Here is a 15,475-nt window from a genome sequence, read left to right as displayed (position 1 = left end):
ATACACTATATCAAATATTTTTATTTATATGTGCACAGAGAGCATCCACTAACTTTCCCTTTCCCTGTGGTTACTCTGGTCTGAAGATCAATTGTCACTAATTTGCTTTTAATATTAATAATGCTATCATATCAAAAAGTAAAAAATAACAGCATAATGTGATAACATTTGTCCACTTGTCTCGTTGATTCTTAGAAGCACAATGACTAAGAAAACTTCGATAATCTCTCAATACGAACAAAGACAGAAATTATAGACTTCAAAAAGTATACACTAATGTGTATGATTACAATTGTTTTTAGCACAGAACCAGTAACATGTTTTGATGGAGGGGACAAATATTTGCCAGTAAATAGCAACAAAACAAGCACAAAACACGCCGACAAAACATACATTGGTCATTATACTGTCCATAAATGTGTTCTTAAATGTCCACAAATGTGTTTTTAAAACAAATATGTCTTAGGGCAGTTGGTCTACTCTGTACATCAGTACCCATTTTACGAATTGTCATCTAAAGAGGCTCACTTTATGCTAAAAAGCGACACTGCCGTCAATAACTCAAATTGACTGGTGACGATGATTATCGTTGTCAACACAAACAATGGATGCCAATATCCTGGGCAATGCAGTTCTGGTGTCTAGCCACTTGGTGGCACGCTTACTCTACCTAGCGATTCTTTCCCAAATAGTTTTCTTCTACGCTCTCATGATAAAAAATCATGGAACCGTTTAAAACAATTTAAATAACTAATCGTGTGACGACGCAATAGAGTTGAATACAGTGGAAATATTCACGTGAATGCACTGCTAATTAATATTCATGACAACACGCTCGTGATTGGCTGGGGATGATGGATTCTTTTTTTCTCATCCAATGAGATCCCGCTCTCTCGCTATATATTCATAAGCACGTCGCTCGACAGTGCCCCAACTTATCGCTTGATGAGACGACGTCGAAGAAGGAAGAATGGCTATTTTTTTATAGGTCGGAGGGGGGGCCAAACCTCTGCGTGTTCCCACGCAACGTAGCGTGCGTGCGTGCGTGCTTGTTTGTATACGTGTACGAGTGTGTGAGAGAGCGTGTGGATGAGTTCAGGGACCCCTTCGCGTAGAGACGTTTCCGCCCACAGTAAAGATGGCGCTTCCCTGGTTGGAGAATCTGTCCGACTCTTTGGGTTCTTCCGAACCTGCTGTTCGGCTAATATTGTCAATTTTAGTCGGTAAGTTTTTCGTTTTACTAATCCAGGTTAAAAACACCACAGGTTGAGAATTATTTTTGGTTTTATACAAGTGCAGCGACTGTGTTGTTGCTCGCAACTGTTACCATAACGTCTTCCGTGCACTGTTGTGACATCTTCAAACAGAGTTTACTGGAGTACAAACGAGCCCGGTATGTTCAGTAGTGTTTGTCCATTAATCGTTTTTATAAACACGTCAAACCACCAGGGTTAGAATTGCCGGTTAATTTAGCTTTTAAAACGAACGACTCTACCGTTATTATTATAACTTGTGAAGCGCGATTTACTTTTGTCAACTCGTCACTTTGGGACCAACGTTCGTCTCAAATGAAGTGGTCAAAATGACACTTTCGTTCTGTTTCAGGCCTCCAAGAATCTTTTTTATGAGGTTGCAAGAGCGAAATGGCTTCCATTGTGAATATTGTGCAACTCTAACAGTAATTTACAAAACTGTAACATTTCCTTCCAACAATTTGGCTTGACATTGAACTGTGTGCAATGTTCTTTGTTCTGTATGGGTTTTCTTTTGAACTTTGTTCTGACACACGTCGAGGCCAACAAGGTCACAAGACACCATACTAGCTCTAAATCTGATAGTCTTCACGTTCCCTGTCCTTGTTTGTCGCTTAATGGCTCTTGCATAACATTCAACGTCTGAAGGCAAACACCCATTTAAAGACCGAAATAAAATAAAAAAGAGGTGATGGGGCGATGAATCATTTTTAATTGGTTTTAATTCACGTTGATTAGTCCATTTAAAAGATGTCTTGAGTTCGACGCACGTCAAAGCTGACTGCGCTGCTTGCGCTCATCACAAAGAAAAAAATTCGTTCACAGAGGATAAAACACTTTTTGAATAGCTTCCCAGTATCGTGACTACTGCCCCAGAAAATGCAAACCACGTCTCCAATGGATTTGAATATTAAAAATAACGACATAAATAGATAGATAAGCGTTTAAACCGCATATATTTACATTCAAATCCAAACTAGGAACTATGAGTTGTGGTTTAAAGGACAACCAACATCACTTTTTGTGTTTCCTAACTGATGTCAGAAAAACGTTTTATAGCATCTAAAATACCCAAAACACAGTATGATATTTTTAGTCAAATGCAAAACACAAATAAAAATGACTTAAAGTGTGCTGAAACTGCAAAAAATTGAAACCGGAAATGGCCAGTTTCAGAAGGTCCCGCCCCTTGTTCGTGGCGTCACCCCAAGACATCTTGCCTTGCTGGAGAATCAAAACAATGGCTTCAGATTCGGAGAATATGCTTTCTTGGTACTCATCCAGTTATCAATATGATTCAAATAGTTCTAAAGAGGAAAGCACATGTTTGCAATCGATTAAAGAATTTATTCCGTGCCATTTTGAAGCAATGGGGGAAAATGTAGCACTAAAAAAGAGGCAGAAAATGGCGACAAAGCTCCATGTAAGGAATTAATCAGCCCGTTTCCACAGGCTGATTAATTCATTACACAGAGCTTTGTCGCCCTCTTCTGCCTCTTTTTGGTGCAACACGAAGTTTTCAGACCAAACAAGTACAGTAAAATGGATTGACGTGATGGAAGGACTGCAACAATGTGTCCTTTTTTTGGTCCGGGGCGTTCCTTCAGTGACGTCACGTACGGACTCGTCACCAACTCAAAAACAAGACTTCCGGAATATTCAGCGCAAGTCTAAAAACGTAAAATATAGCTATATGCGGTGGAATCCTTGTAAAATACGCTCAGTAGAAGTCATTTGAAACCATTTTACAAATTATGGACGTCGGTTGTCCTTTAAGAGACACATGAAACCGTAATTCCCTCACCTTTATGTTTGTTTACACAACCTACCGGTTTTCCGGTTGAACTTTTACGTTTCAAAATGAGCTTTTCAAAAGTGAGTCAACATGTATTAGATGTGACGAAACCGTCTCTGTCATTTTGATATTTCCTCTACTGTCTCTCTCTCTCCCTGCAGGATATCCCTTTGCGTTGATCTACCGGCGTTTCTTGTTCCACCAGTCCCCCAACGTTATCCACCTGTTCCACACTTTCTCCGGACTGGCCCTCGCCACGTTTAACTTTGGTGAGATGAAAAGTGGGAGGTTTACAAGTTTGTCTTGGAACCCTTGCGGAGGCCTCCAGAAAGGCAGACAAGAATGTTTTTTTTTCTTTCAAAATAAGACATTTGCAATTCGCTGATTTTACTTTGAAACGTTGCACCTTGGATATGGTGAGGATGTTGAAAATAGAAACGCACAACACAAACGAAAAGCCATTTTATACAATACATAATGATTTGTAATAATAATAATAATAATAATAATAATAATAATACATTTAATTTATCAGCGCCTTTCAAAACTCTCAACGTCACTTTTCAGTCACAGGATCAGTTTTTTCTGTGGGTGAGCAGCAGCAGCCACACGCACCAGCGTTTACTCAACCAGGAATAACTCAAATTGATCAAGATAGCTAGCTAGCTAATCGATAACTAATAGCTAGCTAGCTAGTTGGACAGCTAATAGGTAGCTAATAGATAGTAAATAGATAGCCAATAGATAGCTAGCTATGTAGCCAGTAACGGTCACCCCATTCAACCGGGATTAACTCAAAATAGATCAAGTTATCTCGCTAGCTAATTGATAACTAATAGATAGCTAGCTAGCTAGTTAGACAGCATTTTCCACCAAGTATCACCCCCCCCAAAAAAAATAAATATATTTCAAAATAAATGTAACATCATTATGGCCAACACAGAAATATGATTGCATTGTTTTTTTGTTTTTATTTTATTTTTTAAATTAGCATCAGACGGCAAACAGGAATCGTCTCGCTTATCCGTTTAAAGCGCTTTAGCTTCAGCTATTGTTAAAGCGCTATCTAAATCAATATGTATTGTCGATGAAAAGGTTTCTTCAGCCGTCATCTATACTTCTGTGAAGGTGTCGGACGTTTCGCTTCTCATCCGAAAAGCGTCATCAGCAAACTCAAATTTTGCTGGAAACCTCTGGCCCTATAAATACCCCTAATGTCCAGAGATGGCGGTGCCAGACTTCTGCTCTGATAGGTCCCTGCTCTAAGGTTGGGGGTGGGGGGAGAGGACTATTCCCTGAAATTTTAGTTCGCTGACGAAGCGTTTCGGATGAGGAACGAATGGGACCACTCCTGTACGACTGAGAGCTGACACGGACGCAATATGTCTTGTATTTATGTCTTTATTGTTGACTCTCATTTGTTCTGAACTTTTATCATCAACTGCCAAATGTGTCATTGTCGCAATACATTGCCGTTCGTTCCTGTTTTTTGGACTTTTTTTTTTTTCTTCTTCTTTGCTTTATGTGGTGGCATCAGCCCCACCCCCCCAAAAAAAAAACTTGTGGAGCACCTTTTGGAAAGGATCTGTTGACTTATTAACGTTGATGTTTTCTCTTTGTTATTTTTTTTTTGATGGCTGCTCTTTGGATCCCACAGCAGGTTTGTTGCTCCATTTCTCCTTTTTGTGTCATAAGACTTGGAAGCTTGTCACACCAATGAACCGCCACACTCACCCATCACTTTTTAAGTCGGGGTCCAATTGATCTGTGACCACCCCCAACCCTCCTCTCCGACAGGTTCTCAGATCTATCACTCGGCAGTATGCATCCTTGTGCAGTTCCTGATGCTGAGGCTCATGGGAAGGACGGTCACCGGAATCCTCAGCAGCTTCACTTTTCAAATGGTGAGGCATCTTCATGCATTCTACATTGATTACCCCCCCCCCCCACCCAATATTTTTTTTACTTAATAAGCCGAGAGATGTTTTTCATATTGGCATGCCAGGAGATGATTTCCTAATCTCTACTTTTTGACGACAAAAAAAATGAATGAATGAAAAGGTGTCCCTGAGCGATGGTCCGGTGAGATTTCGAGGGTGAAAGTCCTCATTTTCTCAATGTTCCTTTACCACTCTGATAATCTATCACACGTTAATGAGTAACTCTTCATCCTGGATGTCATACCTCCACAAGCCATATTTATAAAATGTTGATATTTTGAATATGTTCTTAGTTCAAGTATATCGAAATATTTTTTTGACAAAATATATGTATATAATTTATTTTTAAGAAAAAATATATGTATATATATGTATATACAGTAAAGTCTCATTATATCGATATCGGATATATCGATAGTCCCGGTTATATCGATACTATTTCTATGCACGCACGGAGAAAATTACATGCAAACAAGGTCGGATATATCGATAGTCCCGGTTATATCGATATTTTTTCGGACTCCCTTGAATATCGATATAACGAGACTTTACTGTATTATAATATATAATATATGTTTTTGGATATACATTTTATATATGTGTGTATACATGTACATACTACATATACAGTAAAGTCTCGTTATATCGATATTCTCGGGAGACCGAAAAAATATCGATATAACCGGGACTATCGATATATCCGACCCTGTTTGCATGTAATTTTCTCCTTGCGTTCATAGAAATAGTATCGTAATAAGCGGTACTGTCGATATAACCAATATCGATATAACGAGACTTTACTGTATCTTTTTTTTCCTTAGGAATTCATTTAAATAAATATATATATATATAATTTTATACATATTTTTTAAAACTTTTTTTCAGAGGTGGAAAAAAATAAATATTACTTTTATTTCGATAAAAATACATTTATAAATATATATATATTATATTATAAATGTGTTTTTATCAGAAATAAAAGTACAAAAATCAATATTTTTTAGATACATGTATATACATTATATATATTTTTTTCCTTCAGATTTTTTTTTTATCAATAAATATACACATAATTTCATCTACATATTTTTAAATTTATTTCAGAGGGGATATATATATATATGTATATGTGTATATATATATATCTATGCATATATATATATATAATATATATATATATATATATACATATACATACTACAAATGTGTATATGTATATATATATATGTGTGTGTATATATATATATATGTATGTGTGTGTGTGTATATATGTATATATATATATATATGTGTGTATATATGTATGTATGTATGTATGTATATATATATATATTTTTTTTTTAATTTCCTCACATTTGCATTAACCTGTTGAACTAGCATGGCATTTTACATTCTTCCAAACACATCGTGTTTATGGAAATGTTTTTACCCCCCCCCTTTTTTTTTTGTTTTGTTTTCTTTCCAGTTATACCTGCTGGCAGGCTATTACTACACAGCGACGGAGGAGTACGACATCAAGTGGACGATGCCTCACTGCGTCCTCACGCTCAAACTGATCGGTACACCCCCCTCCCCCTTTGCGTTTTACGACCGCCGTCTATCAGCGTCTCGATCACGGCCATTAACCGCTTGCGCACGCCGCCGACCCTCCTTGGCTTAAAGGTCACGATGTCATTCACCAGCCGCCCTAACACGATTCCTCACGCCCCTTTTTTTACGCTTTCTGATTCCAGGTTTGGCATTTGATTACTATGACGGCGGGAAAGAACCAGTGAGTTGGTTGATGTCGTTGTTTTTTTTTTTGTCCTGCTTTTTGTTTTGTCTTCTTTACATACACTCATCGCCCACTTGCACAGAGACATTCGTTCAGCCATAAATACAAACAAGAGGAGAATATTTTGCAAATGCTCAGCAAAGCAAAAATGGGTAAAAAAAATGCGGATTTCACGCAGCCATTTTGAGATTGCGGGCACTTTTTTCCTTAGGCGCAGCTCAGCGTGCAGCAGAAGAGCGCCGCCCTGCCGCAGGCGCCGGCGCTGCTGGAGGTGCTGGGTTTCTCTTACTTCTACGCCGGTTTTCTGGTGGGGCCGCAGTTCACGCTGCGCAGCTATCAGAAACTGGTGGCGGGGGAACTCAGCGATAGACCCGGAAAGCCTCCAAACAGGTAAAGAAGTCAGCTCAGGCTTTTCGGCGGATGACGTAGCTTCTTTTTCTCATGATCTTTTCTCGTTTCGTTCTTCTAGCGGGGTTCCAGCCATGCAGAGATTCTCGCTGGGTTTTCTCTTTCTGGTCATATTTGCAATTTGTAGTCCTCATTTCCAAGAGAGCTACTTCATGACAGATGAGTATGAGGTGAGTATTGCCGTTTGATTGGGGTTGTAGGGGGGGTGGCGGTGTCATTTTTTTGGGGGTCATTTTTGTGTTTTCTCCGCAGGCTCATCCGTTTTGGTATCGCTGCTTATTCATTATGATTTGGGCAAAAATCATGTTGTATAAATATGTCTGCTGCTGGCTCATAGCGGTAAGTGTGAATGACCATTTTTGTACTACTCACAAGACTTATACCAGGGGGCGCTTAATTTTAATTTTTTTTATTCATAGTTTTTGTCAAAATGTGATTGATAGGATGATTTGGGTGTCGTCTATATTAACATACAAAAATTAACATCTACAAAGACACACACAAGGTTGTTTTATTTTTTTACATTCTTAGAATTTTTAATTTTTATTGTATACTTTTTTTACAGTTTATTTATTTATTTACATATTTACTTATTTCTTTTTAATTTAATCTAAATATTTGATCTAAATATTTATTGGAGGGAATATTTAATCTGATTATTTTATCTATATATATAATTGTTTTTTATTTATTTTTTATTATATAATTTTATTATATTATATTTATTTACATATTTACTGATTTATGTTTAATTTAATCTAAGTATTTATTTGATCTAAATATTTATTGAATGGAATATTTATTTAATCTGATTATTTAATCTAAATAGATATTTGTTTCTTTATTTATTGAATTATTTTATTTAATCCAAGTACCTTCATGTAATCAAAGTATTTATTGAATGCAATATTTATTTTACCTGACCATTTATTTAATCTAAATATGTATTCATTTATTTATTTAATCATTTTTTATTTAATACAGATATGTATTCAATTAAACATTTATTTAATCTGAATATTTAATCTAAATATGTATTCATTTTTTTTATTTAATCTAAATATTTATCGAATTAAAATTGTATTTAATCTGAATATTAATTTAATCTAAATTAATCTAAATTATTTATTTAATCATTTTTTTATTTTAATCTTTGTATTTATTGAATCAGAATATTTATTGAATTAAATATTTTATTGAATATTTGTTTAATCTAATTTAATTGAATATTTCTTTAATCTAAATGTTTTCTTTTATTTATTTATGCATTTTTTTAATTTAATCTACGTTTTTATTTAATCTAAATATGTTTTCTTTTATTTATTTATGCATTTTTTATTTAATCTACGTTTTATAATCTACGTTTTTATAATCTAAATATTTATTCCATTAAGCATGTATTTAATCTGAATATTTTTTTCATCTAAATATGTATTCATTTTTTTCTTTAATCTATTTTTATTTAATCTTTGTATTTATTTAATCAAAATATTTATTGAATTAAATATTTAATTGAATATTGCTTTAATCTAAATGTTTTCGTTTATTTATTTATGCATTTTTTATTTAATCTACGTTTTTATTTAATCTAAATATTTATTCCATTAAGCATGTATTTAATCTGAATATTTTTTTCATCTAAATATGTATTCATTTTTTTCTTTAATCTATTTTTATTTAATCTTTGTATTTATTGAATCAAAATATTTATTGAATTAAATATTTAATTGAATATTGCTTTAATCTAAATGTTTTTGTTTATTTATTTAAGCATTTTTTATTTAGTCTACGTTTTTATTTAATCTAAATATTTATTCCATTAAACATTTATTTAATCTGAATATTTTTTTCATCTAAATATGTATTCATTTTTTTCTTTAATCTATTTTTATTTAATCTTTGTATTTATTGAATCAAAATATTTATTGAATTAAATATTTAATTGAATATTGCTTTAATCTAAATGTTTTTGTTTATTTATTTAAGCATTTTTTATTTAGTCTACGTTTTTATTTAATCTAAATATTTATTCCATTAAGCATGTATTTAATCTGAATATTTTTTTCATCTAAATATGTATTCATTTTTTTCTTTAATCTATTTTTATTTAATCTTTGTATTTATTTAATCAAAATATTTATTGAATTAAATATTTAATTGAATATTGCTTTAATCTAAATGTTTTCGTTTATTTATTCATGTATTTTTTATGTAATCTACGTTTTTATTTAATCTAAATATTTATTGCATTAAACATGTATTTAATCTGAATACTTCTTTCATCTAAATATGTATTCATTTTTTTCTTTAATCTATTTTTATTTAATCTTTGTATTTATTTAATCAAAATATTTATTGAATTAAATATTTAATTGAATATTGCTTTAATCTAAATGTTTTCGTTTATTTATTTATGCATTTTTTATTTAATCTACGTTTTTATTTAATCTAAATATTTATTCCATTAAGCATGTATTTAATCTGAATATTTTTTTCATCTAAATATGTATTATTTTTTTTCTTTAATCTATTTTTATTTAATATTTGTATTTATTTAATCAAAATATTTATTGAATTAAATATTTAATTGAATATTGCTTCAATCTAAATGTTTTTGTTTATTTATTTAAGCATTTTTTTATTTAGTCTACGTTTTTATTTAATCTAAATATTTATTGCATTAAACATGTATTTAATCTGAATATTTCTTTCATCTAAACATTTAATTGTTTATTTAATTATTTATTTAATTATTTGTTTGTGTTTTTTTTGTTTGTTTAGTTTTAGTAATGGGCTCCCCTGATTTAACAATACATCCAGATTTATATTACAAAACCTGTATCCAAAACCTTTGCCATTGTAAAGTTAATGCAACAATCACAAAGTTGGCCTCCCTTCGTGAGACAAGGAAACATCTCACGGTTCCCAAAATATTGATGCTCGCCAAATATGCCAGCGATGATGATGATGATGATGATGATGATGATGATGATGATGCGTTTGCAGGAGGGCGCCTGCATCCTAGCCGGATTGGGCTACAACGGCGTGAAGGAAGGTCAACACCAATGGGATGCTTGCGCCAATGTCAAGGTTTGGCTCTTCGAGACCACGCCGCTCTTTGGTGGGACTATCGCCTCCTTCAACATCAACACCAACGCCTGGGCCGCCAGGTCGGTGCTTCACCCGCAAAAAAATAAAATAAAATAAAATCAACCGGAATGTCAAATGGTGTCCAAAAATGTGTGTGTCCTTCAAGGCATGTGTTCAAGCGACTGAAGTTCTTGGGGAACAAGACGATCTCCCACATGTCCACTTTGTTCTTCTTGACCATATGGCACGGTCTTCACTCGGGATACCTCATGTGCTTCTCCATGGAGTTCTTTATCATCACCGTTGAGCGACAGGTATTGTCGTTCCTGCCTTAGCCCACAGGTGTACAAGTCAAGGCTCGGGGGCCAAATGTGGCCCGCCGCATCATTTTATTCGGCCCGCGCAAGCAAATCAAGCTTGTGAAATTCCATGATGTCATTATTTTTTACTTCAAATTTGAAAACAACTAATTCATTAACGCATTCACTGCCAGACGATGTGCAAAAATGTTTCCAATCCAAGTGCCAGGGTTTTTGTCATTATCACTCGAATTCCAGGACCCACAGAATATTGAATTTTAGGACACCATAAACATTCAATGCAGTGTAAGAAACCTTAGACTCTCTTCTTTTGTCATAAACAGTTAATTCCTAAGTTGTATGGATCTGGAGTTGTCTTAGCTAATAATAATAATAATAATAATAATAATAATAATAATAATAATAATAATAATAATACATTTCATTTAACCTTTCAAAACTCTCAAGGTCACTTTACAGTCACATGAAAAGTTTTTCTCTGAGTGAGCAGCGGCAGCCACGCGCGCCATCGTTCACTCAATCCGGAATAACTCAAAAAGATAGAAAGGTAGCTAGCTAGCTAATAGAATGCTAGATAGCTAATAGATAGCTAGCTAACTTGATAGATAATGTTTCCTGACTCAAATAGCTAGCTAGCTATATTGCCAATAGCTAGCTCTCTATCTAGCTAGATTGCTAATAGCTAGCTAGCTAGATAGATAGATAACATGTTTCCTGACTTGACTTGAAGATTGAAATGGGGGCAGCTGTACAAACTGTTACTTCTGGGTAGAGTGAACGCTGGCGCGAATGGCTGCCGCTGCTCACACGCACAAAAAAAATCCTGTGTCTGTAAAGTGTCCTTGAGAGTTTTTTTTTAAAGGTGCTTAGAAATTAAATGTATTATTATTATTATTATTATTATACGCCTTGCGGAAAGGAAAGAACATTGCCAGAGGTCTGGGCAGCGCTTTATCGGCACCCAAGTAAGGAAAAAAAAAACCAAAACCCGAACAAATTTTGAATTCCCGAATTTTGAATTCCCGAATAAATTCTGCGATGGCAGTGAATGCATTAAACCGCAACTACAACTTGGCCCTTGCTGTACGCCATCTTGTTTCGGAGCAACTGAAGCGTATTGTGCGTTTCTGCTGTGACAGTATCAAGCGTTGGTGCGGGACAGTCCGACGCTGAGTCGTTTGTTGGGGGGGCCACTTTTGCCGATCGTCTACGTCATCCAGCAGATCATCCACTGGGTCTTCATGGGCTACGCGCTAGTGCCCTTCTGCATCTTCTTCTACGACAAATGGCTCAAGGTGCGTTGCGAACAGTGGCGGACATGCAAGGAGGATACAGAGATTCGGACCAGAAGTTGACTTGAGAATAAAAGAAATAAATCCATTAATATAGTGGTCCCCAAACTTTTTTTTTTGCGCCACGGACCGGTTTAATGTCAGACAATATTTTCACGGTCCGGTGGATAAATACAACAAAATTTTGTTTTTGACTCATTTTGCTAGCTTACGGTGGGCTAATTTTAGCGGTATGTATCCCGTCACCTTGACAAGCGTTTTGACATGCGTCAAGAGTAAGTCATAGACGGATGTAATCTGGTAATTTTTCATTTTCATTTTTTGCAAATTATTTAGTCTTTCTCCACGGCCCGGTACCAAATGACCCACGGACCGGTACCGGTCCGCGACCCGGAGGTTGGGGACCTCTGGATTAATAGATAGATGGATGGATGGATTCATGAGTTAAATACATTAGTAAATGAATAAATATGTAGAAAAATTTAAATTAACATGCAAATAAACACGTCAATATATAAATATGTAAATTGGTAAATATACAAATATGTAAAGATACAAATGTGTAAATAAGGAACTATGTAAATACATTCATTACAATGTGAATACATAAATATGCGAATACATCACTATGTAAAAAAAAATACCTGTAAATAAATATGTAAACAAATATGTAGACAAATAAATGGGCAAATAAATAGGTAAATAAATACATGAATATAGAAGTAAATAAATGAGTAAGTAAACTAAGTAAGTAACTACATATGTACATGCATATGTAGATACACGTGAATAAAGATGTAAATAAACGGCTAAATACATATGTAAATATATAGTTTCATAAATATGTAAATGAATAAATATACAAATGAATATGTAAATAGACAAATGTGTAAATAAACACATACATATGTAAATAAATGCATATGTATGTAATTATGTAAATGAACAGGCACTATATATATTTAAATACATATGTAAATACATACATAAATATATTTGAAAAAGGGGAGGGGGTTCTTGTCAGAATGCTTCTTCACATCTGCTTTTTTAAGCTACCCTGAAAAATAAAATACTAAGATATTATAACGCGAGGGTTAAAAAATTAATTTTATAGTTTTGGTTATTTATGTATTTATTTATTTATGTATTTATTCACTTACTTATTTTATTCATTTATTTATTTGTATTTATTTATTTTTGTTTATCTATTTATTTCTTTTCTCTATTTAGGATTTAAGATGTTTCATTTATTGCTTTATTTTGTTTATCTATTTATATCTATTTTTTTAATTTATTTTCCGCATTTAGGATTTTTAAAATGTAAACTAGCTGCTACAAGTTTGACCATAGTACTTTTACCTGTCGCAAATTTCATTTAATTTTAATTGAGATTGGCTAGCATCATGCTAACACAAACTACTGTAGCATCAGCATCGCAGCTCTGTATGATTCCTGAAGCAACTGATTGAACTCAAGCAGTGCAGCAACACATGTAGAAAGACAATCTGGGGGAACGAATGGATCAATTGTACTGATCAGTTTAGAGGTTTTTATGACATCTCGATGAAACTATATTTGTACGATAACCACCTTTGCTTTTTTTCTGTCGCAGGTGTACTTCTCGGTGTACTTTTGCGGTCACGCCTTCTTCCTCGTCGCCTTTTTAATGGCGCCTCACCTGAGGAAGGCGCTGGTGCCGAAGAAGGAACGTAGCCCAAAAAAGCAGGATTGAACCACGTCTCGGTACGCACATATGTCATGACTAGTTAGCCTGCTAGTGGCTATAAAATATTCTGAAATATTTTTCATTTCATTCACACGGTTGTTTGTTTTTAGCTCATGTTAACTAGCTTAAAAAGTAAAATATTTAAATGTGTCTCTGCTTCCTTTTGCAGGTCAAAATCTGCACTGAAGGGAAGTGTGGCTTTCAAAAGGAGCGGAAAAGAAAATATTTTAAAGCCTTTAAGTGTGTATATATATAAATAATATATACATATTTCCACGTGAAAATAAATCTCTATATATTTTGTGTAAAAAGTATGTTTTTATAAACATTTTGAGGCGAAATGTTTACAGTAAAAAAAAAAAAAAAAAAAAAAAAAACGACCATTGTGCCACGCGGGCCAGTCAGGGGCAAATTCACAATTTACATTTTTATTTTTAATCTTCTGGAATATACAATTTTCACGCAGCGGTTATGTGCTCGAAGGCTGTCGTTGGCCAATAATTGTAGTTTATTTTTTTTAATTTATTATTATTATTTTTATGCTTCATAGGTTCTCATGCGTCATGGGACAAGATGTAAAGAAATGACATTTTTGCTACTTGGTCAAATCGGTCCCCGCCAAAATAAATGTCTATATTCTTTTGTTGTTGTCAATGTAATGTGTGCTCATTTGTACAAGCTAATGTACAGACGCAAACACAACACGGCCTCGCGTTCATGAATGTTTTACTTGTAATTTGTGTTTAAATCCAAAAAAACGGGATAGATGGAGGACATTGATTCGCTGAGGCGACCCCTGAAGGGAAAAGCCGAAAGGAAAAAAAAAAGAAGAAGAAGAAGAATGGCAATATTTTGTACTTTGAGAGAACGAAAATCGCTCTTGCTACTTCATTCGGTCTATGGATGTTATTTTCCTGGCTTTATCATTGCCACTTACTTTGAGTGTTTTGTTTGTTAACTCATTCACTGCCAGACAATGTGCAAAAAAATGTGTACACTCCAGTGCCAGGGTTTTTGTCATTTTCACTCAAATTCCAGTACCCACTGAATATTGAGTTTTAGGATTACATAAACATTCAATGCAGCGTAAGAAACCTTAAATTCTCTTCTTTCATCAGAAAAAAAACGTCAATTCCTAAATGATATGGGTCTGGAGTTATTTGAGCTTGAAATGGGGGCGGATGTACAAAATACAATTTAGATTTGTATAGCGCTTTAACAACAGCTGAGGCTGTAACAGAGTGCTAACATTGGCAAAAGGCAAATGCTGCCCCCTTGTGGAAGGGTAAAAAAATGCCAGATGTCATGGCCAGTGCTTTATCTGCAACCAAATGTGTAAAAACAAAAACCCGAATAAATTCGGGAATGGGGCTCTGTCATATTTTCAATTCTCGAATAAATCTGTGAATGGCAGTGAATGAGTTCATGAAAAGTGTTATTTTAAGTCTCATTTTTGTATTCATTTTTTGGGGGCGGTGACGTTTATCTTATTATGAAGCAGCTGCTGAGGACTTTTCCGTGACACCCGTGCTGCCTCACCTGGGGATGAATCTCGTCATCCTCTTCTGCAAACTGCCTGTAAAATCCGCCTGTCGATTTTTGAACCCCCCCCCCCCACCACATGACCACGATTAATGCTGATTTCAAGGGTTTTTACCAATTAAAAAAACAAGTTTTATCCCCCCAAAAAAGTGGGATGGACCGTTGGGTGGGCAATGTAATTTTTAAAATATAATTTTCCAATGCTGATTAATTAAAAAAAGTGCTGCATTTCAAAACTGAGACGTTGTCTTCTTACGCTATGACGTCATTTTGCAGTTTAATACCTACGTGCGCGCGTGCGTGTGCGCGTATGTCGATTAAATCTATCGATTATA

At 34.4% G+C, this 15,475-nt stretch overlaps 1 protein-coding gene across 1 annotated transcript; it reads left to right on the top strand.

The window, feature by feature from the left end:
- The first annotated feature begins 929 nt into the window (after window positions 1–929).
- On the top strand, window positions 930–15,280 carry LOC148897129 (lysophospholipid acyltransferase 5-like). Its single transcript, XM_088998683.1, has 13 exons — window positions 930–1,223; window positions 3,210–3,317; window positions 4,846–4,952; window positions 6,454–6,547; window positions 6,722–6,759; window positions 6,974–7,152; window positions 7,232–7,340; window positions 7,423–7,509; window positions 10,177–10,340; window positions 10,427–10,574; window positions 11,720–11,875; window positions 13,485–13,615; window positions 13,768–15,280. The coding sequence occupies exons 1-12, from the start codon at window positions 1,139–1,141 to the stop codon at window positions 13,602–13,604; spliced, it is 1,395 nt and encodes a 464-aa protein (XP_088854809.1). The 5' UTR covers window positions 930–1,138; the 3' UTR covers window positions 13,605–13,615; window positions 13,768–15,280.
- Window positions 15,281–15,475: the final 195 nt, after the last annotated feature.

Source organism: Hippocampus bargibanti, linkage group LG06, assembly GCF_051943395.1.
Source record: "Hippocampus bargibanti isolate YZ-2025 linkage group LG06, ASM5194339v1, whole genome shotgun sequence".
In the NCBI taxonomy this organism is placed as follows: Eukaryota; Metazoa; Chordata; class Actinopteri; order Syngnathiformes; family Syngnathidae; genus Hippocampus; species Hippocampus bargibanti.
This window is presented reverse-complemented; position numbering and strand designations above follow the sequence as displayed.

What these genes read in the sequence shown, in the direction of transcription:
- LOC148897129 (XM_088998683.1), top strand. Translation starts at nt 1,139, where the DNA reads ATGGCGCTTCCCTGGTTGGAGAATCTGTCCGACTCTTTGGGTTCTTCC. An exon ending in TCATGACAGATGAGTATGAG is followed by an intron (nt 7,341 to 7,422) that starts GTGAGTATTGCC and finishes TTTTCTCCGCAG; the next exon opens with GCTCATCCGTTTTGGTATCG. An exon ending in ACCAACGCCTGGGCCGCCAG is followed by an intron (nt 10,341 to 10,426) that starts GTCGGTGCTTCA and finishes GTGTCCTTCAAG; the next exon opens with GCATGTGTTCAAGCGACTGA.